General features: G+C 39.0%; 3 protein-coding genes across 7 annotated transcripts; 1 reads left to right on the top strand and 2 right to left on the bottom strand.

The window, feature by feature from the left end:
• The first annotated feature begins 752 nt into the window (after positions 1 to 752).
• LOC141835819 (zinc finger CCCH domain-containing protein 24-like) lies at positions 753 to 4,020 on the top strand. 3 transcript variants are annotated; one of them, XM_074723191.1, is made up of 2 exons: positions 753 to 1,281; positions 1,450 to 4,020. In XM_074723191.1, the coding sequence occupies exon 2, from the start codon at positions 1,528 to 1,530 to the stop codon at positions 3,616 to 3,618; it is 2,091 nt and encodes a 696-aa protein (XP_074579292.1). In that variant the 5' UTR covers positions 753 to 1,281; positions 1,450 to 1,527; the 3' UTR covers positions 3,619 to 4,020. The 3 variants fall into 3 exon arrangements, with proteins under 3 accessions (XP_074579292.1, XP_074579293.1, XP_074579291.1); XM_074723192.1 differs by having other exon boundaries at positions 753 to 1,016; XM_074723190.1 differs by having other exon boundaries at positions 753 to 993.
• A 494-nt stretch (positions 4,021 to 4,514) lies between these two features.
• Positions 4,515 to 13,315, bottom strand: LOC141835820 (uncharacterized). 3 transcript variants are annotated; one of them, XM_074723195.1, is made up of 11 exons: positions 12,908 to 13,315; positions 11,554 to 11,621; positions 10,222 to 10,305; positions 9,828 to 10,121; positions 9,197 to 9,336; positions 8,942 to 9,029; positions 8,652 to 8,834; positions 7,286 to 7,447; positions 5,531 to 5,724; positions 4,930 to 5,080; positions 4,515 to 4,851 (listed from the first exon to the last, which is right to left on the bottom strand). In XM_074723195.1, exons 1-11 carry the CDS (start codon positions 13,269 to 13,271, stop codon positions 4,627 to 4,629), a joined length of 1,953 nt encoding a protein of 650 aa, XP_074579296.1. In that variant the 5' UTR covers positions 13,272 to 13,315; the 3' UTR covers positions 4,515 to 4,626. The 3 variants fall into 3 exon arrangements, with proteins under 3 accessions (XP_074579296.1, XP_074579297.1, XP_074579298.1); XM_074723196.1 differs by lacking the exon at positions 10,222 to 10,305; XM_074723197.1 differs by lacking the exon at positions 11,554 to 11,621 and having other exon boundaries at positions 12,908 to 13,078.
• Positions 13,316 to 15,458: 2,143 nt separating this feature from the next.
• LOC141836750 (F-box protein SNE-like) lies at positions 15,459 to 15,941 on the bottom strand. The gene has a single exon (XM_074724274.1). The coding sequence runs from the start codon at positions 15,939 to 15,941 to the stop codon at positions 15,459 to 15,461; it is 483 nt and encodes a 160-aa protein (XP_074580375.1).
• Positions 15,942 to 22,381: the final 6,440 nt, after the last annotated feature.

The following is a 22,381-nucleotide window of genomic DNA, read 5'->3' on the forward strand; positions in this document are numbered from 1 at the left end:
GATGAAAATAATTTTAATAATATTAGATAGATTAAATAAGAACAATAATTTACATATAAGTTTTTTATTAGATATTTTTTTAACGTATAGAATTAAAATAGAGAAAGCCCCTTTAATTTTGGCCCTCCACCATGAGCCGTCGTCGTCTCGTATTTGTCAGTGGAAACTAAGGTCACATAATACCGAAAATACCCTTATGACGTGGACATTCCTCACCGGCTTACCATCGGATGAGAAGGGCAGTATAGTAATTGGGACGCTCGAACGAGAACCGAATGGTCGTCGACGGAAACTTCGAGAAAACTATACTATGCTCACTCGCAATTTTTGTCGATGCACTCCTCGTATGCCTGTCTCGGTCTCCCAAGTGACACCCAACAGCAGCCGTCTTCGGACGCCGAAAGGTAAAGGCGGGGTGAGAATAGCGAAGGGACCCATTCCACCGGATTTGACCGCAGTCCACGTGGAATGGGCCCCACCTCGCAAACCGGTTTACCGCTCGGTCACTCAGCATCGACGTTACTCTCAGACTCACCGGTGCAGATAATGGGTCCCAAGGTTTACTGCCGAATAGTAAAAGGGTGAAAGAGTGGGGGTTGGAATGCGCGTCCGCACAGTGTGACTGATTCAGGGTCTTCGACAGTGGAAAAGAAGGGGGAAGAAAAACGATGAATTAAATTTCATTTGGCTCTCATTTGGGAAAGCGTTTCATTTGGTTTTCATTTGGGGTGCATCTGCAAGAACGCCCTTTCCCTCTCTTCTTCTTCTTCTTCTTCTTCGGCGTGCTCCTGCTTCATCGGCGATGGAGTTCTGCAAGGTGCGTCGAGTGTTCCCGTTAGATCGCCGAATTCTTCTCGAGCTCGCGGTGCTCGCCGCCGGCTGCTGCTCCTGCTCGGCTAGTTGAAGGATCGGCGGACTTGAAAAATACTTCGCTTCGTCTTTGATGCTCGTCGCGATCGTGTCTTTGCTGATCTCTGGACGTCGGCTGGTGGAGTACGAGATCTTTCTCTGATTCGGTTCGCCGATTCATGTTTGCTACGCTATTTTTTTGAGTTCGTCGAGAAAAGGATGAGATTTTTTTCTCCGATGCGATCTAGGCAACTGCTGTTCTTTTTCTGCGCTGTGAGTGGGAAGCTCGTAGTTCCAGTCTTTGTTAGGGTTATTTCGTGATCTGGTAGAGCGAACGCCTTGCGATTCTTCTCTTTTGTTTTGAATCTATGATGCTAGTCCTTTTTGTTCTTCGGGGTTTCCAGCTTGAATAAATCGACAAGCCGATATCAAGTAATTTCTCTGTCCAGACACTGTAGCTTTCATCGTTTTCCTCGTTCAAAATTTACCATTCAGAAAGATTCTTGAAGAAAATTTTTTATTTCCTTCCTATCTTGTTACTTTTACCCTATCTAGACTTGCCAAGATCATCTTTTTTCTCATGGATCTATTATTTTCCAGGCGAATTAGGTTGGCCCGGAGGACGTAAAACCGTCGTGGTCATAAAGCTCTGACCTTGCCGGAAGAACAAACAACCAGATGAACTGCCTCACTGTCGAGATCGACGAGAAGTCGTCCAACCTTCTGGAGCTCGCCGCGAATAACGACGTCGAAGCCTTCAGGCGCTCCATCGAACATGAGCCCTTTGCCATCGATGAGGTCGGCCTTTGGTACGGCCGCAGGAAAGGCTCCAACCGCATGGTCCTCGAGCATCGCACGCCTTTGATGGTGGCATCGACGTACGGAAGTGTTGATGTGCTCAAGTTCATCGTCTCCTTGCCTTCCGTTGATATCAATCGCGCCACTGATCCTGATAGGACGACAGCGCTGCACTGTGCCGCCTCTGGTGGATCCTTTGATGCCGTTGATGCCGTGAAGATTCTCCTCGCTGCCGGAGCGGATCCCTCTTTGTTAGATGCTCATGGAAACCGCCCAGCCGATGTCGTTGTGGCGCCTCCCAAGTTGCTTGACGCAAAGGATGCTCTTGAACAACTTCTTGGAGGAAGCACAAATTTTATGGACGGGGAAGATCACCACACTCTTCCTATTTGCATGGGCGCTGCCTCGTTGAACCCAGAATCTGCGGCGCTTTCTGTGTCACCTGATGACTCGATTTCTTCTCCTTCCATGGCCAAGTTCCCTGAGCTTCCTCGGGTCGCCATCTCCGAGAGGAAAGAGTATCCTATCGATCCGTCACTCCCAGACATCAAGAACAGCATTTATGCCACTGATGACTTCCGGATGTTCTCCTTCAAAATCCGGCCGTGCTCTCGTGCTTATTCCCACGACTGGACTGAGTGCCCTTTTGTCCACCCAGGCGAGAATGCACGGCGGCGTGACCCAAGGAAGTACCACTACAGCTGTGTCCCGTGCCCGGAATTCCGGAAAGGAGCATGCCGGAGGGGAGATATGTGCGATTATGCACACGGGGTGTTTGAGTGTTGGCTTCATCCGGCCCAGTATCGAACTAGGCTCTGCAAGGATGGCACTGGCTGCGCCCGCCGGGTCTGTTTCTTTGCGCACACAACCGAGGAGCTACGACCACTTTATATGTCCACTGGCTCTGCCATGCCCTCTCCCCGTTCATCATCCTCGGCTGCAATGGAGATGGCTGCAGCTTTGGGGCTTATGCCTGGATCTCCATCTTCAGTTTCTGCTGTCATGTCTCCCTTTACGCCGCCCATATCGCCGTCGGCAAACAACGGTAACAGCCACTCGACCCCTGGTTGGCCTCAGCCTAATGTGCCAATCCTGAATCTTCCGGCGAACAATATCCAATCAAGTAGGTTGCGCTCGTCTCTGAGTGCAAGGGATATGCCAGTGGAGGACCTCCCGGAGTTTGATACCCAGCAGCTTCTAAACGATGCATGCTTCTCTCGTTTGAACTCGTTGACTGGGAACCGCTCTGTCCGAACCAAAGCACTAACTCCATCAAACCTCGATGAGCTTTTCTCAGCTGAGATCGCCTCATCTCCTAGGTTTAGCTCTGATCAAGGTGCCATTTTTTCGCCTTCTCACAGGGCTGCCATACTCAATCAGTTTCAGCAGCAGCATAGTTTGCTATCACCCATTAACACAAGTGTATTCTCGCCAAGGACTGCCGATGCCCAGCATTTGCCTGTTCATACTTCACTGTTACAGGCATCACGCAATGTGTCTTCTCCTGGTTTCATGTCTCCGCGAGGTGCAGAGCCTCCCTCTCCGATGAATACTCACCTTCCTATGTTTTCTCAGTGGGAGAGACAACAACAGGCTTTACGCAGCCAGAGCTCACGCGATCTCGCTCCAATTTCTTCTCCAATTGTTGGCTCTCCAGTTAGCTCATCAAGGTCCAAGTGGGCATCTCCCTCTGGTGCACCTGATTGGGGAGTGAACGGCGGCGTGCCTGGTCGTCTCAAGGGATTATACTCTTCTGAGATGCATGGAAATGTGGATGAGCCTGACTTGTCATGGGTTCATTCACTGGTAAAAGAGTCACCACCTGAGAAGTTGGTTTCTTCGGGCCCTTCAGCTGCGTATGCCGGTGGCACTGAGTGTTCAACCTCCAATAATTCGATCGAGGGGCACGATCAAGCTGCAGTACTTAGCGCATGGCTCGAACAAATGCAACTTGATCAGGTGACATCGTAAGCGCAAAATTCTCACTTTTTTTTGTTCACTTGAATCTCTGAAGGAAGATAGTTTGCGGCAATTCACAATAGACATAGTAATTTTCTTGTTGTTTCGAGGTGATGCAAGGAGTAATTTTTGAGATTCATTTCATTAAAAAAAGCAGATTTATTATTACATTAGGTGTAGTCTGTTCAAAGATGAAGTTCTTTTGTGCTGGGTTTTGTCAAGATTCACCCACCCAGGTGAACTGCTTCCCAATATTTTGAACATTTTCTTTCCTTTCCCCTGTTTTTTTGGCCCCTAAACCTCAATATATGTTGCATGGCAATAAAACATGTACTCTAATGTTTTCATTTGGTTTGTTGTAATATCTCTTTAGTGGAATTTTATTGGGTTAGCAGTGAGCAAAATTAGCCTTCATGGATTTTGAAGGTCTTGTGATATTCAAACACTGGGAATTTGGATAACATTCTGTTTATTATTTCTTATGTTTACTTGTTTTGTTTTCTTGCTGTATCTCAAAGCTCAATTGTTTACACTAGAATTGGATGAATTTACACTGCACTGTCACCACCATTTGTGAAGATTGTGCTTGAGCATCTTAAACTGTGGTTGTTACATAGGTTTTGTTGGCATTTAAGTGGCAAGAGCTTCTTCTTTGTGTATCTTGTTTAATTGTTGAGTGGTCTTTGAGTGTTACATCTGATCTACTTATTTTCACTCCCAAGTAATGAACCATCAATGCAGTGGAATTATTATGGGCTGCCCACTCCTGAAGCCAGGCTTTCATGAGCATTCAAGTTTTGTTCAGGGAAAGGAAGCAGATGAAGTGAAGTGGGTGAAAACCTTTGATGTGCCTTGTTGAATCATGCATTCTGAAAGATCTCCATGGTGATGAGCAGTGCTCAGTGAAAAGTATAAGAATCAAGACCCACACACGAATTAGATAAATACCTCAATTTTATCAATAAAAACACTAAATAAAAAGGGACAGCTTTTAGAGAACCTTCAAATGTCAAGTCCAGCTCAAGCTGCAGCTGCAATTTTCTCATTTCGTGAAGTTGAAGAACTAGTGTCAGCATCTCTACCTTTATCCCTTCCTCTTCGTCTGCTGCGCCATAGAAGACGAATAGGTGTGCCAGGAAAGCCTACATCCTTCCTCAGCTGTTTCTCCATGTACCGCCGATAGGTCTCTGGGAAGAGCTTGGCATCGTTGACAAAGAAAACAAAGGTAGGAGGCCTTATAGCAGCCTGCAACACACAACATTCTTAAGAATTGCAGATGGTGAATTCATGGAGAAGCCAACTTTGGCTTTTATCTAACTGTACCTGAGTGTTGTAGTATATTCGTCCGCGTTTTCCACCTCTGGTTCTTGGTGGGGGTTTAAAGGCTACAGCTTCCTGCACCACCTGATTAAGAATTGAAGTTCCTAACCTTCTGGTTCGCTCCTTTTCGACCATGGCAACCGCAGCTATGATCCTACATTACCGTGATAAGCACAAGTTTACAAACATGGAACAAGCTACTAAAATGGAAGGAAATTGAGTTTAATCATTTAGTAAACACAAATAGATGTGTTATTTCTTTCCATTCAACAAGTATGCCCAAGTAAACAAGGCAAATGCATATTTCATTACTTTTCTATTCCCTTACATGTCAACTACTTCATTACCCCTCCTACTTCCTCCCTTCCATGTAAACACAACATTTGTATCATAAGATGATGCTAATAGTAGAGAATGGTTGACTAAAGATCTCGGAAAAGTGCTATGTATAGACTCCTCATGCTCTTGCATATTGTATGTGTGCTATGCAATGGGATGACTATATAACACAAACTTAGAAGTTCTTGCAGTATTGGACTATTGATTGATGAATTTGAATAAATTATTGAAGATAAACAATGCTAAAAGTAAAGAAGAGGCATACTTATCGACACTGCGGCCGGTAATTGCAGTCGAATAGACAATTGGCGCCCAATCAAGTAGCCGGAGCTTCTCCCTGACGTCTTGCTCATAGTATGATGTTGTCTGTTGGTTCTTTTTCGGTATAGTGTCCCATTTGTTCACTACGACTATACAACCTTTTCCTTCTCTCTCAATTCTTTCAGCAATCCTGACATCCTTATCGATAGATACAGAGACAAGGACAACTAATTCAGGCTAAATTAAAAGTATGGAATTAGTAATGGTAATTCAAACTTGAACTTGGCACTGATCGTATTTACAAGTACAACAAAAGATATCGTTCCATTAGAGAGAGTCCAACCAGTCATTTATTTAGAACAATAAAAATTTAGAAGCAAATCTAATCAGCACTTACTTTCTTCAGATTGTATGGAGAAAAAAAAGTTGCCACCAACCCAAAAGTTTGGGGTAAGTTTTTCTTAATATCCCTTTGCTCTTCAATGACAGATGTAATCCATTCTGAGTAAATTTTGTAGTATCATAAGTAAATGGGTCATCATATTTCTATGACTTAGATTTTAAAAATGAAAAAAAAAAGTAGTATGGAAGGAATATATATGTGAAAGTTTTTGAGTTCAGATCTATTATCAACATGAGATTGAAGGTATTACTGACAGGACAAAGATTGGGCTGTTCAAATAAAAAGGAGTTTCTAGAGTCGTGCATCACTTGTTTATCTCTTAGGACTTGGAGTGAAAGAAAAATCTTATAAGACTGATAAAAGGAACACTGAGGTGCAACTCTGATAGATGATAAAATGAATCCTACAGTAGACAAAGGTTCGATTAGAGTTGAAGATATGAGGGATAAAGAGAGACCAAAGAGAACTTGACATAACATAACTTAAATTAATTTGAAAAACTATTGAGTATAATGTAACATAAAGTTCAGTGGGATATATCAATATAGCCAACCCCAAATGCTTAAGACTCTGTTTTATTGTTGTAGTAAAATAAAAAATGTTGGGTTTTTAGCCTCCCCTAACCTAATAAACAAAGACAAGTTGCAAACAAGAAAGATGCCAATAATAGAGGATGCATAATATGTTTTTTTTTCTTAAACCACTTGAAACAACAGTGTAACATTAAGATCACAGCCCAAGTAAAAATCCACTGGAACCTCAAAAGAAATAGAAACATAAAAGGACTTTGGAAAGGGGGTGTTAAGAACCAGATGGATGCAAGATATTCTCCAATATTCAATAACATTTTTTATCACTCAGGTCCTGCCATTTTTCCAAGATAATTGCTAAATCTAGTTTAATCATTTAAGGTTTCATCAAATTTAGCATGAACTTTCATTTTTAACATACTTATGCACAATTTTGTGATAAATCTAGCAGACATAAACGTTATGGTTAAATTTTTAGTTAAAAAATATTAATCCAATGACATGTCACTATCAAATGTGATATGGATTTTTTATCAGTTAAAATTATTTAAAGTGATACGACTTCTCTTGATGCATAAATCTTATAATAACAACATTGACCGAGTTTGAATTTTTGCTGCAGTATAGATGTAAAAAGAGGCAAAATGCATCAGTTCTTTTAACATGAAATTTTACTTATCTGGAAAAAAAAATATCATAAAGCATGCTCTTCTATCTAGCATCATTATATATCCTCAAGCCAATATGAAAGATCTGGATAAAGTTGTCTTGTCAATCAATTTTACAAGGATAACATAGTCAAATAAGTATCAAGCTAAAAGAATACCTGCTCAGTAATGCAAGCCAATGCCTCAATAACAAGAGCCACCACATCTGTGCGGCGGATGGCTCGGAATGCCCTATTTACTGATAATGCCTCAGTTGTGCTACCAGCAGATGCTACAGTTGCTCTTCTACGTATGCCTGCAGTGTCAATAAGCTTGTATTTCTGCAAAAACACATGAACTTTAGACACTTTAGGGTGGTGATCTAATACAAGTTTGACTTCCCTAGATGCATAGTCCATTGTAACAGCAAATAATTCAAAATTATCTCTTTGTGATCATTACATGTGATCACGTATGCTGATACCTTTTATTTGTTTTGATAATCGCATAGTAGTATCCTAATATAGACCTATTAAGAAGTATCAAATGTATCACTCCTAAAAAGAATTGCACCTCATCTTTTTTTTTTTTCAAGGAAAGACACATTATTTGATAATCTCCTACCAATTGGCACTGATATCAATCCCATTTCTCTCTGATTATTTTCAGATCAGCCTCTTATAGTTTTTTCTAATTCTAATTATATATTTACATATAGTATATTACTATATCTATATTTCATTTTATATTATGTTGTAATATCTATAAAATAGTGTGGCATGTATACAATGATTATATATTGAATGAAAACTAATTTCCCCCAATCATCTATTTTTACATGGTATCAAAGCCAACATGGTTTCTTGACTAATCCCATTGAGAGCTAATGAGGGGAGGCCGCATGCACAACTAGTTCTCCCTCCCATATCTATCATTCTTTCTTCTAGTTTTCCATTTTTCATCAAGTTGCCCTCGCCTACTGTATCATCCTTCAGATTAGCGTTCCCAGTTATGCCAATCGCAATGAGCACAAACATGAAGTTAGATAGTCATGTCTCTGTCAAGATGAAGAATCTTATTGGGTGTCAATCATCTTGTCACTCCAGCCATAAAATGCATAGATCATCTTGTGTTATGCAAATATGATAGATATTAAAAGTAACGATATCTGAAGAAATAAATATAGTTGTGTGGGTAAAACTTTAATCTAGGCCTGGAATACCTTCAACATAACAGGAGAACAACACAATAAAATCTAGAGATGCTAACTGTGGAGGTTCTAGGTGGAAGAAACACCAATATTTTTCTTAAAACCCAATCAACAATAAAGTTCCCAAGTATTAAGGGATCATGTTCAATTACATTGCAGCAGGATGTATGTATGTGCATGCATTTCAGACATAATAAATTACTAATGCAATAGAAAGAACATTTCTGGAAGGAAAGAATAGCATTCACCAAGATTAGAAACAACCAATAAAGAGCATAGATTTGGCTAGAAGTACTAACAACTAATGAAGATTAGAAAATGTTGACAGGCAGAACCTGTCCATCAGGTCCAGCAATTTCGGTATCAATAGCATCACGAGTTGTCCCACTGATTGGGCTAACAATTGTTCTTTCCTCCCCTACTAATGCATTCAGTATGCTGCTTTTCCCAACATTTGGTCTACCAACAATAGCAATAGAAGGAATATAGTTTTCTTCTGCTTCAACATTATCTAAAGCCTGAAAAAAAAGAGTTCCAATTGCATCCATCAGCAGAACATTACTAAAATATGGAAGAAAAGTGGACTATAATTTAGTATTGCATTTAGACTAGAGATTAGTTGTACCTCAGTTGCTTTCAGTTCTGAGCAGACAAGATCAAGGAGTTCCCCAGTTCCAGTGCCAGAAATAGCCGATATGGGTATAGGGGAAAACCTAACAGATAAAAAGGATTCAGATAATTAAAATGAAATTTATCTTTACTTTCACAAGTCAAGAGAAAGGTATGCAAAGATTGTAAAAAGGATTCAGAATTTATCTTGTAATATCCACGTGCAGCATATTATTAAAACAAAGATTGGCATAGATGAAGAACAACTTACCCTAAGGACCAAAATTCTGATGCTTGCATCAGCCCCTTGCGTGGAGATTCACATTTATTTACAGCCAGGATAATGCACTTATTTGAGTAATGCTTCCGTAACCAGTCTGCAATTTCCATATCAGAAGACACAAGGCCAGCCTGTTTATTATAAGAAAAAGAAGTTAGAAAATCCCATTTTTCTTTATAATTTTCCACTAACTAGTTTAACTTTCTGAATATTAAACCAAATTGCTAGTTGAAATCCTGAACAACCAAGGAAATGTCATTATACTAGCCAATAAAGGCTAAGAGAGGACACTTAAAGTGAGCATTGAAGCCAGAATAACAAGTACCCAGATAACGGTGAAGAATATGCATGGTGAGGACAATTTTTTTTTAATTTTCCTTTCCTATTAGATGGAATAAGAAGAGGAAGCTCAGAGAAGATACGATGGTTAATGAGAATGTGGCAAGGAAGAATACATGGAACAGTAGACTACTCTATACTTCTATATCAGGTACAACACATATTGAGCAAAGAAAACATAATGATGACTTTTTTGTTCATCAGTTAGTTAAAAAAATAAGTTATTGATGCAATGAAAATCCTTAAAAGAAGTAATGAAAATATATAATGAACATTGGTGTACCTGGCCATCTACAAGAAATATAATAACAGACGACTCCTCCACAGCAGCAGTGGCTTGTCTCTCAATCATGGATGGCATCCGAGCAACAGCTGCTTCCCTAACTGTAAGGGGAATCCCATCCATACCAATTGTTGTACTAATTGCAAGCTCTTCCATTACATCAGCCTGTGACCTAGAAAACGTCATAATGCCCCCAGTATCTACTACCATAAATTCCCGATCACCCCAGAAGGATCTCCCATACAATCTATCTCTAGTAACTCCTGGTTCATCAACAACAATTGCCCTGTTCCCCTATAAAAATCCATAAATAACAACTTCAACATAGTAATCTCCCAAAAAGAAACCAGCTAATTAACTCTGATGGACTAATTAAAATACAATTATCAATTACCCCTACAAGCCTATTGAACAATGCTGATTTACCAACATTTGGCCTTCCAACAATGGTGACTTTTGGAAGAAGATGGTCTGGAATCTGGAGGGATGAATTGGAGAATATTGGATAATTGACTGAATTGGAGAATATTAGATAATTAACTTAAGCATGCCTTTAAGCATGAAAATGTCAAAATAACGTAAAAGGAATGACAAGTTCAGGACCACAAAGAAAAGAAAAAGTGATGCTTTGGCAAACATGAAGAAACATATCACGTCTAAGACTAAAATAAAGAATGAGATGTATTCCTCAGACAACTCCCATCTTAGTGTCTGTAACTTGCTCAAATCTAAGAAAAGGTAGCCCAATAGAAATAAATTCTTAACAAAAAATTGGCATGTCAAGAAGTAATATATCTATAGTGTCAATCTAGAGTTTGTTGGCCTTTTGGATGTGTTAGAATATAAAGAATACATCATGTATACTAGTCTCACATGGTTTGCTAGTAATAGTGTTGGGGTCATATCTATGAATGTAATAACTCTAATTCTAGATTGAATATTTTTTATACTATTCCTTTCAACTTGGAAACAAATCACAATTTCTCCTCCTTTAAAACACTCCTCTAGCCCCATTATAAAATACACACCCCGTGAGATTGCCATGCTAGATAAACTAATAGGAATCTTTCACGCCAACATGCAAATCCCTTTATGTCAATAGTACCATTCATGTCTGCTCCTATCTCCTCTACAAGTTAAGGCACTTTTCCCTTCAAGTTCAAGGCATCTGTAGAAGACGGTTGCCATAATATCCTCTTCCTGGAGTTGGAGTTGAGGTGGGTTTGTTTGTTGGTATCTTGCTTGCTACCTCTTACAACTAACATGCAGGGCAATCCTACTAACAACAACAACAAAAAAAAAAAACAAAAGAAAAGAAAACAGAGGCCCAGGCCTAAACTTAACAGATCTGACTCATTCAAATACATAGTTTCAGTAGAAGCAAGAAATGCAAATTACTGAAAACAGATTCTGCAAAAAAACTTAAGAAAGAGGCAAAAGTTGCTGGAAAGGAGCATTTATGTATAAATTGTTGTAGGAAAATCCTTTAATAAAGCTGAGACACACCTCTACAAGTGGATATCTTTGTTACTGCCAAAACATTGTCAAATAACTTTTCAAGCATCGAAATTCATAGTTGTAAAAGTTGTCTTCCATGACTTTAATTTCTTGAGAACATCATTTATGAAGTTTATCAATCTATTATCCAATAATAAATAGCATAAGCTATAGCATGTAGATCATAAACAAATATCTTTAAGGTCATAGGTTACAGAACCATACTGACATGTTTGCTAATTTTTTTCTTTATCCTTTGCTTCTCAGTTGTATCCCTTCTCTCACTGACCTCATCCTCTAGAATCATTAAGTGTATCAAGTTAGAAACTAAAAATTAAATTCTTTTAAATAAAAGCACAAACAGCATGGAAGCATCTACATCGAGCAATTAGATACATGAATACAACCAGCAATGTAGAAATATTATGAGCGACCACATGACTTGCTTAACTTATAGCATCTCAGAAGTTAGATAAGATTTGGCATTAGTTTACATAAATTAATTGCAAACACTTCTGTCTAATAATCTGAAGTAGAATGCTATGAGCTTATGAAATTAACATGGTATCATGTGCATAAATGCACCCATTATCTACATCCATTATTCATTTTAAAAACTTAATTTATCAATATTAGCTTCTCAGAATATGTAATGCAGTCTAAAAGCAACTACATAGCTCACATATACCATCAACACCATAAGAAGTGTCAATCTACTGGTTATTCCTTGACAAAAAATTATTAGTCAAGATTAGTAGACCATTTCCATTTGTACAATTAATTCAAATTAATAGTCCTATATGTCGTTTCCATTTTGCCCACCTATTAATTGTTATATCACTTTGCTCACCGATTTTAATGAAACTATATTGCATTAATCTCTAGCCATCTTATTTTCAAAAATATATTTGATAATTTTTCACATGATAAACAACAAAAGTGGCATGTCAGGAAATTAAGTTATTGTAATGACAAATGGGGAAGAAAACACAGAGCGACCTTAAACTGTATATCCATAATGTGATAAAGAGGTTGATAAAATACACTCAGGATGTTACTTCTCATAGGTTGAAGACATATCCCAACAGTACAAGTTTATAGAAAAGGGATTAATATATACATATATACTCTTACACTCCCCTCCACATGGGAATGGGCACCTGAGATGATGGAATATGACTGACCCAAACTAATCAAAGGAACTGACGGATGAAATATTACTAGCATGAGCAAGATTCAAACACAAGAATTTCTACTCCTGTATCAAGTTATATATCGATTGGTTGACCAATTATCTTGAAAGCTTAAGTTATTAGGAAAATAAATACAATGCTATGCATTCATATTACTAACGTAGGAATGATATACCTCTCAATGCTGTAGGTGCATTGTTGCGAAAGTAAAAAACTAAGGGCATAGCTCCCAAAAAATGCATGAAACCAAATGCGGTAGTTCATTCTTTCAAGTTCGAAAATCATTAACGAAGAAGCATTCTCAAATATTATGTCTGAAAATGAGTATAAATAAGAACAAAAAAGGTTCAGTTATGGAGGAAAAAAATATATAAGAGAAAGAACCGATACCGAAATGTAGTTCACGAGACAACGATAGGGAGTACTCTCTGACAGCATCAATCGCCTCTTCCTCCATCGACTCGAGGTCAAAAGAGGAGAGATCGTCGGGCCCGCCTCCCTCGTCTACTTCAGAATCTTCCTCCTCCACCGCCCACTCTTCGAGTTCGCCTTCATCATCATCCACGCCACCGAGCCTCCGTGGGAGGGCGCGTCGAGGGGCGATTTTACGGCGAACGAGGGTCGACGGCGAACGGGAGGGCAAAAAGGAGCTGGAGAAGGGGTCTCTGCAGGGGACCATGGCGAAAAGAATTGGACGAGAGGCCGGAACAGCGGGGAGTCGTGGGAGAAGGCCGGCGAGCGGCAGCGACGCCATGGAAGGGAGGAGACGGAGCAGAACAGGCTACAGTGTTCTTATCCACAACGGGCGAAGCGAGAAGACTGGGAAAAAAAGTGTTTTGGGCATTTATTTTACACTCCAGTAATTAATAAATTTATTATAAAATTTACACGCTTTAATAAACCAAACATGAAAATTTTAATTTTTTTTTTTGAAATCCCAAACTAGATCATCTTATGCTAGCGATGAGAGACATTCACAATGCGACCTTCGAATTTTCATCCTCAACATCACCATAAAAAGTTTAGAATTGGTGAAGAAATCCACAAAAACCATCTGATTTAGTGTTTATGCACATATTGGAATCAACTCCAGACAACACTAAAATCCATGTGCCACAGTTTAGAATTGGTGAAGTTGATTTGAGAAAAGGATACCCAAATGGTTTGTAGCAAACTGCATCTCGATCCCATCCTCAGTGAGCGTGTCAGGACAGAACATGACACACCGGCATTGTTTCTGAAACCAAAGTTTTGAAGATGAAAAATTTGACCAGAAGAAACGGCAGGGCACAGAAAAGTACACCAGGAAAACCATGTGCTTACATCAGTAGGTTGAGAGGCAGATTCATGGAAAGGAATTTCTCAGCACAAGCTGGAACAGACTTAAAGGAGACAAGTTCGAGCTGTACGATGGCGATCTTGGCAGATGGAATTTCATCTACGATACGCTGCTTCACCTCATTGGCAGCCTTCACGGAGGGACAAAACCCTAGCCGTCTCAGCTCCGATTCCACTGCTCCCGCACGGATTGAAGAAACGAAACCCTCGATCACGAACGCATCTACTTCCCGACGAAATCGGAGGCTTTCGATGATTTCGGCGGAAAATGAGAGAGGGAAACGACACGGATCTAGATAAATGGGGAATCGGACAAACCGGCGACGAGGGCTGTGAGACGGGAGGCGCCGACGCCGTCGGTGACCTGCTCGGCGGTGGATCCGGATCCGAATCCCGCTAGGGTCGCAGATTCCGGTGGCGAGCCTAACGAGGAAAGGGCGCGGCGGCAGAGCTGCAGAGAAGTGGTTTATCGGCGGCGTTGGCCGTCGGGAGTTGACCGGCGATTTGTCTCGTAGCGGCCTCGCTTTCCAAGCGATTACTTCAGTCCAGTTAACTGAATTTTTTTTATAATTCTCCATTGTTTATCCGCCTATTTGTAAATGCCCTTAGTATTTAATTAATATCGAAACAGTCCCTATTAAAATATTTTCATAATAATTAAAAAAAGATAAAATTGCTTTATGATATGCATTAAAACTCGTGAATATTTTTCCGCAAAGGACTAAGTAAACCATATAAAATCGAGTGGGGTTAATTGCATAATCGAAAAGTCATGAGAGAAAAAAGTAAAGTTGTTTCCGCAGTCGAGGGGACCAGGAATTTCCAAGTTGAAGAGTGACTCGGTCAACTCTTCAAACCCTACTATAAATAATAAAAATGAAATTTATCACTTTAATAATTTTACATGATTGATTCTATAATTATCTGTGAAAATATAAATTAAAAAATTATAATGACCACGATAAAAAAGATATTATTTTGACTTCATCAAAATTCGATCATTATCCACTTTAACAACTATATTTCATCATAATCAACTCAACTATATCTCAAAATTAGACTTACAAACACAAACATTAACAAGGCACAAACAATGAAAAGGTGACTAACTACCTACTGAACCAATTTGTATGTCGCGTCAAACAAGTTAACCCAATGATGACTTACAGTTCGTTATCATACAAAAGATGAACATTATCATAAAAAGATGAACAATGACTCTTGTGAAGTAACAAACAAAACAGATCGAATAGTTGCATGAAAAAACAAAGGAAAAAAGGTGAAAAAAGGCATCACCTTTTTCATCCCTTTGAACGCGCATGATTTTCTTAGATAAATTATCATTTTCTTTTTTTGTATGAACTGAAAACATTGTGTATGCAGCCATTTCTGGTTCCATCTCAACCGATTTAATTTATCGAGAATTTCTGCTATCGATCGAATGATCCTACGTTCTTAACAGAGAGAACAGTAGAAAATCTGAACTGAATAAGACAACAGAATCGCTTGCTCAAGAATCTGATGGATTTGTTAAATATTAACATGAATTGGATTAGAAACAGTGGTGCAATTGGCAGACACGCGGGTGATTCTCCGATCTAGATCAAGACACGTCGACAGGTTTGCACAGGAACAGCAGCGACGAGGGCGTCTGCTGCTGCCTCCCGCCGGCGCCGCCGACGCCCAGCCTCTCGTAGCAGTCGATGGAGAAGAGCGAGAGCGAGAGCGACAGGGGCACTTGCCCGCCGCCAGCGAGCCGGTCCAGCGCCGGGCCGATGCAGAGGCGGTACAACCGGCGGTACCCGCCGAGCGCGGCGACCACAGCCCGTGTCGCGGGGCCGCCGCCGCCTCCCACGGCCGCGGCCCCGTCCCCGCAGGGCGGCGCGTGGCGGTGGCAGACGGCCTCCCACACGCCCTCGCGGCGGCTGACGGCGCCCCAGAGCCGGCAGACGCACGCGGCCGCCGCCAGCGACCGGCCGTCCAGACGCACCAGTATCTCCTCCAGCAGGTCCACGTTGTCGTTGATGGAGAAGCGCCTCGTGTCCCCGTTCCCTTCTTCTTCCTCCTCCTCTTCCTCCGGCAGCATTCCGCCAGCTCAAGTCCTCCCCTTCTCCCCTGCTTTCCACTCCACCCAACGGAAAACGGCAAGGCTTTATAACAACCAAACGAAGAGGAAGAGGAAGAGGAAGAAGAAGAGGAAGGCATCTTCATGGACGAGGGGATGGGGCCAACGAGGAAGGGCCAACAGCATGGGGATGCGTAAAAGCAACGATCCGATACGTAACCTCTCTGCTGTATTATTTTTATCCTCCAAAACACTCATCTGAACCCTAAAGCCTTCTCGGTGTTGTTCTATATATAGCAATTAGCAAACCACCTCTTCTTCTTCTTCTTCATGGATTCCTCTTCCATGCTCGAACAGATTTGCTTGCTGCATTTATTGCTTGAAGGATGGAGTCAAATGATGTTCTTTTTGCAGGTATATATATTGTATACAGACCTTCGAGATCAAGTGGCAAATTAATACGGATCGAAGTCAGATTCGTTGAGGAGGAAGATGAGGAACGGAGAGGCTCCAAAGCCCTCTGCTCTGCTGACAGTCTCCCCTCTCCCGTACCCTGCAATCGCTGCCAAGACATTAATTGCGCAGCGCGAGTCAGTCAACAGCGAGCGAACAGAAGCTCTCTGCTCTGTTAATGGATCATATCCCATGGCCTCGCCAGAGAGAGATGGATGGATGGATGGATGGATCCGAGCAATGCTGTTTAGGCAGCGAGAGAGAGAGAGAGGGAGAGGGAGGGAGAGAGAGAGAGAGAGAGAGAGATTTAGTGGTTGAACTCGAGCACTTGGTGCAGAGTCGCAAGCGATTACGTGTGTCGTCTTCTGCATGGGACTTCTCTCTGGATTTTGCTATCCGCCAAGAACGCGAAACTCGTCTGAGTGTTGGAGATGGCTGGTGGAGGAGAAGTTGGAACGGAGGCCCATGATCCAATCCAGAAATTTATTGAATGGCATATTTCTATGATATTTAAAATATTTATTTAACTTTCATATTTATCGAAATATATATAGTCGTTTTTAATTGCACTCCTTCAGTGGACTCATGATACATCGTCCCTAGGGTCATGGTGCTGCGGCAGGACATTCAGATTATCACTTAGTCACCCGTGATTCGATCCCTAACTACGGTATATTTGCAGAAATTTTCTTTCAAATGGGGATCGCAATCAAAGGATGTTGGGCATCTGGGTTGGCCGCTGCGTGCGCTTTCCGATTTACCCTAGTGGCCAGTGGAAAACTTCCGTAGGACCGAGCCGTCACTCAAGCACCCGCGGTTCGATCCCCAGCTACGGTGTATTTGTAGGAATTTTTCTCTAAATGGGGATCACAATCAAAGGATGCTGGGCATTTAGGTTGGTCGCTGCGTGTGCTTCTCGATTTACCCTAGTGACCGGTAGGAAACTTCCGTGGGACCGGACCGGTCACCCCAGGGATTGAGTCAATGCGACTACCTAGGATTATCATTTTTTTATGATACATCAATCGAATTAATATATAATAATTTTTTTTTCTTGTAAGATATAATTGAGTTGGTTACTGTGAAACCGATTACTACAATGGACAAAGATCAAATTTTAATGAAATCAAGGTAATACCCTTTCTTGTAATGATTAAGTATAACTTTTTGATTTATCTTCTCATACATGATCGAAACCACCGTATGAGATTGAAATGATAAATTTCATCTTTTACTATAGATTTCATATTTTTAAATTTATTATGTTCAATTTATGAATGATTGTCCATTAATTATCAATTGACTGTTAGAATTATTACAAAACTCTCAATTTTAAAAATTCATAGCGTTCTATTTAAATTATAAAATTTATGTCTAACAATATTTCACTTAGGATTATAGTAGGGATGTAATGTTTAGGAGGTGTCTAAGATAATTTTCAAATCAAGTTCCTTGTATTTCTTACATCAATATAATCATGCATTTAGATAAAGATTCCATAATTCAATAGAGAATTATGAATTTTTAAAATTAAACTTTAAGATATTTTAAAAATTATATAATGATTATAACTGTCGACTAATGAGTTATAATTAGTGATACGTTGATCATAAATCGAGCACACTAAAATTAAGAATCAACTAATAAATGTCAGATATTTTATATTATGTAATAGTAGAGATATAAATAAGTATTTTATCAGAATTTAATAAGTTACTAGTATTACATCACTTTCATTAATTAAGTTCTAAATATAATTTAAGCATGTTTAAATTGAGATGACAAGGTATTGATGGAGCAAATAATATGTCGAATAAATTTAATGATATAAAATGATTAATTTTAAAGGAAATTTATGTGCATTTTACGTATATTATTTTCTTCATTAATTTCAACTTAGCTCTTGTATCTAAGGCCAAGAAAAAAAATTTTGATTTATAATACTTTATGATTATAAAATTATAAAATTCAAAATTTTTATTTATATTAAATTAACATCCCAACTCCATCCACGTGGATACATTATCAATCGATTATTCATAAAATAAGAATATAATTAAAAATAATTTATACATTTTGATAAATATAAAAGTTGAACACCATCATTGCAAAATGAAAAGAAATGTAAAGTATCTGCCGATCAGCCACAACTAGTGCTCTTCTTTCTAACACACATTGTAATGTAATGTAATGCACCAAAACAAAAGCTGCTTTCACCAGCCTCATCTTATCTCAATCAGTGCGCAAGGAGATCTCTTGATCTCTTTGTTGCACACAAACTTTAGTGATTCTTTTCCGTGTGTGTTTCGATTAGATATTGCGGATGATCAAGTCATCAGTCAATAAATGATCTAAAGTGCACTATTTTCTAGCGGAGCTTGAAGGAGAAGATGATGAGAACATCTTCAAGCTGTTGAGCTGAGCTCCGACGTGCGTGACTTCCTAACAGAGCTCGATGAGGAAGAGGATGACAACTTGAAATACACTTTGAAAAATGGTTAGATTGATACCGAAGAGTCATGGCAAATCACTCTGAAGTTCAAGTTATAATAAATTTCAATGGAGGAAATTGCAATTAATTAAAGAAGCAGCAGCATAAGAAGAAGAAGGTCTCTTTTTTAGAATTTATATAGTCATTGAGAAAACATTTCCACATTGACTAAAGTGGCATCATTATGAAAGTGTATAAGGAGATCAAATGATGAGTGTTGATCGCTTCTGTTTCTTTTTGGCATTATATGTAGAAAAAAGGGTATCTGAGGGGAGTAGGTCTGATAATCTCATAACCGTCTGGTATTCTTGAATCGATGCGTATCTGGAAGAATATTCACGTTCTCTCTTAGTGTGTCCATATAAGGCAATGATTTACAGAAGATGTGAAAGTGGATCTCAAAACGGAGCTAGCTGAGGCAGCGTGACTGAGATGAGATGGGCAAGACCGGGATGATCGAAATTGAGACGACCGAAGTTGAGACGATCGAGATGAGGCTTTGAGGGCGGATGAGATTGCTTTGGCGCCCAAATGAGGTCCAGGACTGAGCCCATGTTAAACTCGAAGTATAATTTGAATCGAAGACGACAACTATCTCACTCTGATGGGATCATTTCTCTCAAATTTATATTGATTAATGATCCGACGAGGTTATTTATTAATCACGTAGACGTCGAGTAAAAAAGAGTAGGAAGAAAATTATGTAAATATAAGTATCGATTAATTGTTAAAGCTAAAAGGAACCCCGGTCTCCTGGTCTCGGTATGTTTTCTTAAGCATATACCGACTTTCCTCTCCGATCTCGATATGCTTCCTTAAGCATGTGCCGACCTTCCACTCTGGTCTCGATAGACTTCCTAAAGCACGTGTCGACCTCCTGCTTTGATCTCTACCTACTCCCTGATTGGTAGGCCGACCTCATGACTCAGTCTCGACACATCTCTCACATTGTGTGTCGATCTCATGACTCAGTCTTGGCATGCCTCCAGAATCAAGCGCCGACCTCATGACTCTGTCTCGGCACACCTCCCACATCGTGTGCCGATCTCATGACTTAGTCTGACACGTTTCCTGTATCAAGCGCCGACCTCATGACGCAGTCTCTACCTGCTCTCTACATGAAACGTCGACCTCATGACTCTGTCTCAGCCTACTTCTTGCATCATGTGTTAATCTTCGGCACATGATGCTTATTTGAAGAGGTGGTCGTTCCACTTAAATCGAAAAAATAGGATCGATTCTTCCGCAGCAACAGGAATGAATATATATCAACAGACGGAATCTTTCCAGAACAAAATCAATCTGCTCGAATATTTCTCAAACGGTTACTAATATTTCAGAGATCAACTGTTATAAAAAGGTAACTCATGCCCATGGATAAAGGTACACACATATAAACTCTAACTTCTCCGAGTCCTTTAAATTCCTTCCTCGCGCTGAATCCTGATTTGAGCGTCAGAATGACTTACTGAGAACTCCATTTTTGGTGTCATTCTAATTCTCTTTTTAGAATATCTTATAGGTCTTTTCTCTCATTCCACAATCTCATCACAGGAGCACATCAACAGAGCTTGAATCAAGATTTGAATCGTCCACGATTTATTAGTCAAAATAATTAATATTGTCAAATCAATTTGAACTCTGACATTTATTCGACTCTTTACCTTTATTATAGAGGGAGCCACTTCACTATGATATGCATCAGTGTGTAAATAAGTTTCTAAACCAGCTGAGCTGATCATCATCGTTAACCATTCAGTATGATATATTTATAAGAATTTTTTTTTTCAAATGGAGAACGTAAAGGAGCTTTCATCCCTGAGATAATGATTTAGAGAGAGAGAAGAGGCCGAGCAGAGCAGAGCAGGGACTGCAAAAAATTGAGTCCATCGATCTCCACTTTGGAGATTTTACTTTACAGCCTAGTTTAAAGGTTGCTGAACACCATCGCCTTCACAAACTGTGCAATAAAATAATTCAGATGCAAAGATACAAGCAGGACTGTTAATCAGCAATCTAATCCTAAACCAAAGAGGTTAAGTGGGCTAAGACCGTGGTTAACGAGGGATTAATTGATTGCTTAGGGTTCAAAAGGCTCTAGAGCAATGAACCACACTTAGCTTTAGAGCGTTTGTCAACGGAGGAGACGACGATAACAACTGAAATTGCAAAAATAAAAAACAAACAAATTAAACAAACAAGCAAATAAAATAAAACTAAAGCAGCGATTATATAATATAATCGTTGATGTTTCCGATAAATTTCAGTTTCATGGATTCAAATAGTTTCAGGGTAAAAATTTAATATAATTATGTAATAATCCAGATGCTCAACATCCTTTGATTGCGTTCCCCATTTGAAGTATCCAATTATAATATCATAATAACTACTAAATAAATTTTACAATTATATAGCTATAATTATTTTAAAATTATTTTAATAAAATTTAAATAAATTTGATAAAGTTTATAAAAATTATTTTTTATATAATAGTATTTAAAATTTAAGTTTTCAAATTTAAAATTTAATTATAATTATGTAATAATTATCTTAAAATAATTTTTATATCTATGTAATAACTATATAGTAATTTTGTTTTTAAAATATTTTTATCTGTTTAAAATAATTTTGATAAGTTAGCATTTTTAATATAATAATTCTGATTTAAATAAATTAATTGATTTTCACACTATAAAAACTATCCATCGTCAATATTCAAATAAAGAGTAATTTAGATATAAAATATTTGATGGAACATTATTTTGACTTTTTTAAAAAAATATCTTTTTGATTTATATAATTTAAGCCGTCTTTTAATTTTTGTAATTTTAAAACTTTAAAACTTAACATTTTGACATGTCTATTTGTTAAAGTTTCCTAAAAGCTTAAACATCTACAAATTTACTAGATTAATCAATTAATTCTAATTTCCATTAATTTAAGTTTAGTTCAAACTAGTGATAATAAGTTTAGTTCAAACCTAGAGCCACAAGTGACAAGCTTAATATGTATTTATCAAGAAAATGACTAAGCCCCACTAAACACTTAAATTATTGGACCTTCATTCCTATTGGATTTCTTAATCCCAACTTTAAATGCATTATATTTCCAAACAAAGTTAGTTAGAGTCAACTTAATAAAAAATAAGAAAATTATTTTAAAAAAATATTTATAAAAAATTATTTAGGAGTAGATGGGGAAGTGGGAGACACCTACTTCAAAATAAATATCAAATATATATTATATATATATATTATATATATATATATTATTTATTTATGAACACAAGGCGTGTAGAACTCTACGCTACATGACAAAAGGAGGCCCAGGAGATGGGCCCGCTCGCTGCGGAGAGATGCCACGTATCCATCATCTGCCGTTAATGTTTATTCGAACGGAGCGGATTTTGACACGTGGCTTTCGCATAAACTCCGGTTGCGTTTAACCCGAGTTAACTCGACCTTCTTTATCAGACTTTCTTCGCCGTTGCGGGCCTTCTTCTCTTTCCTCTCCTTCG

Source organism: Curcuma longa, chromosome 10 (assembly GCF_044706935.1).
Source record: "Curcuma longa cultivar G26 ecotype Majalengka, Jawa Barat chromosome 10, ITB_CL_G26_1.1, whole genome shotgun sequence".
NCBI classification, from domain to species: Eukaryota; Viridiplantae; Streptophyta; class Magnoliopsida; order Zingiberales; family Zingiberaceae; genus Curcuma; species Curcuma longa.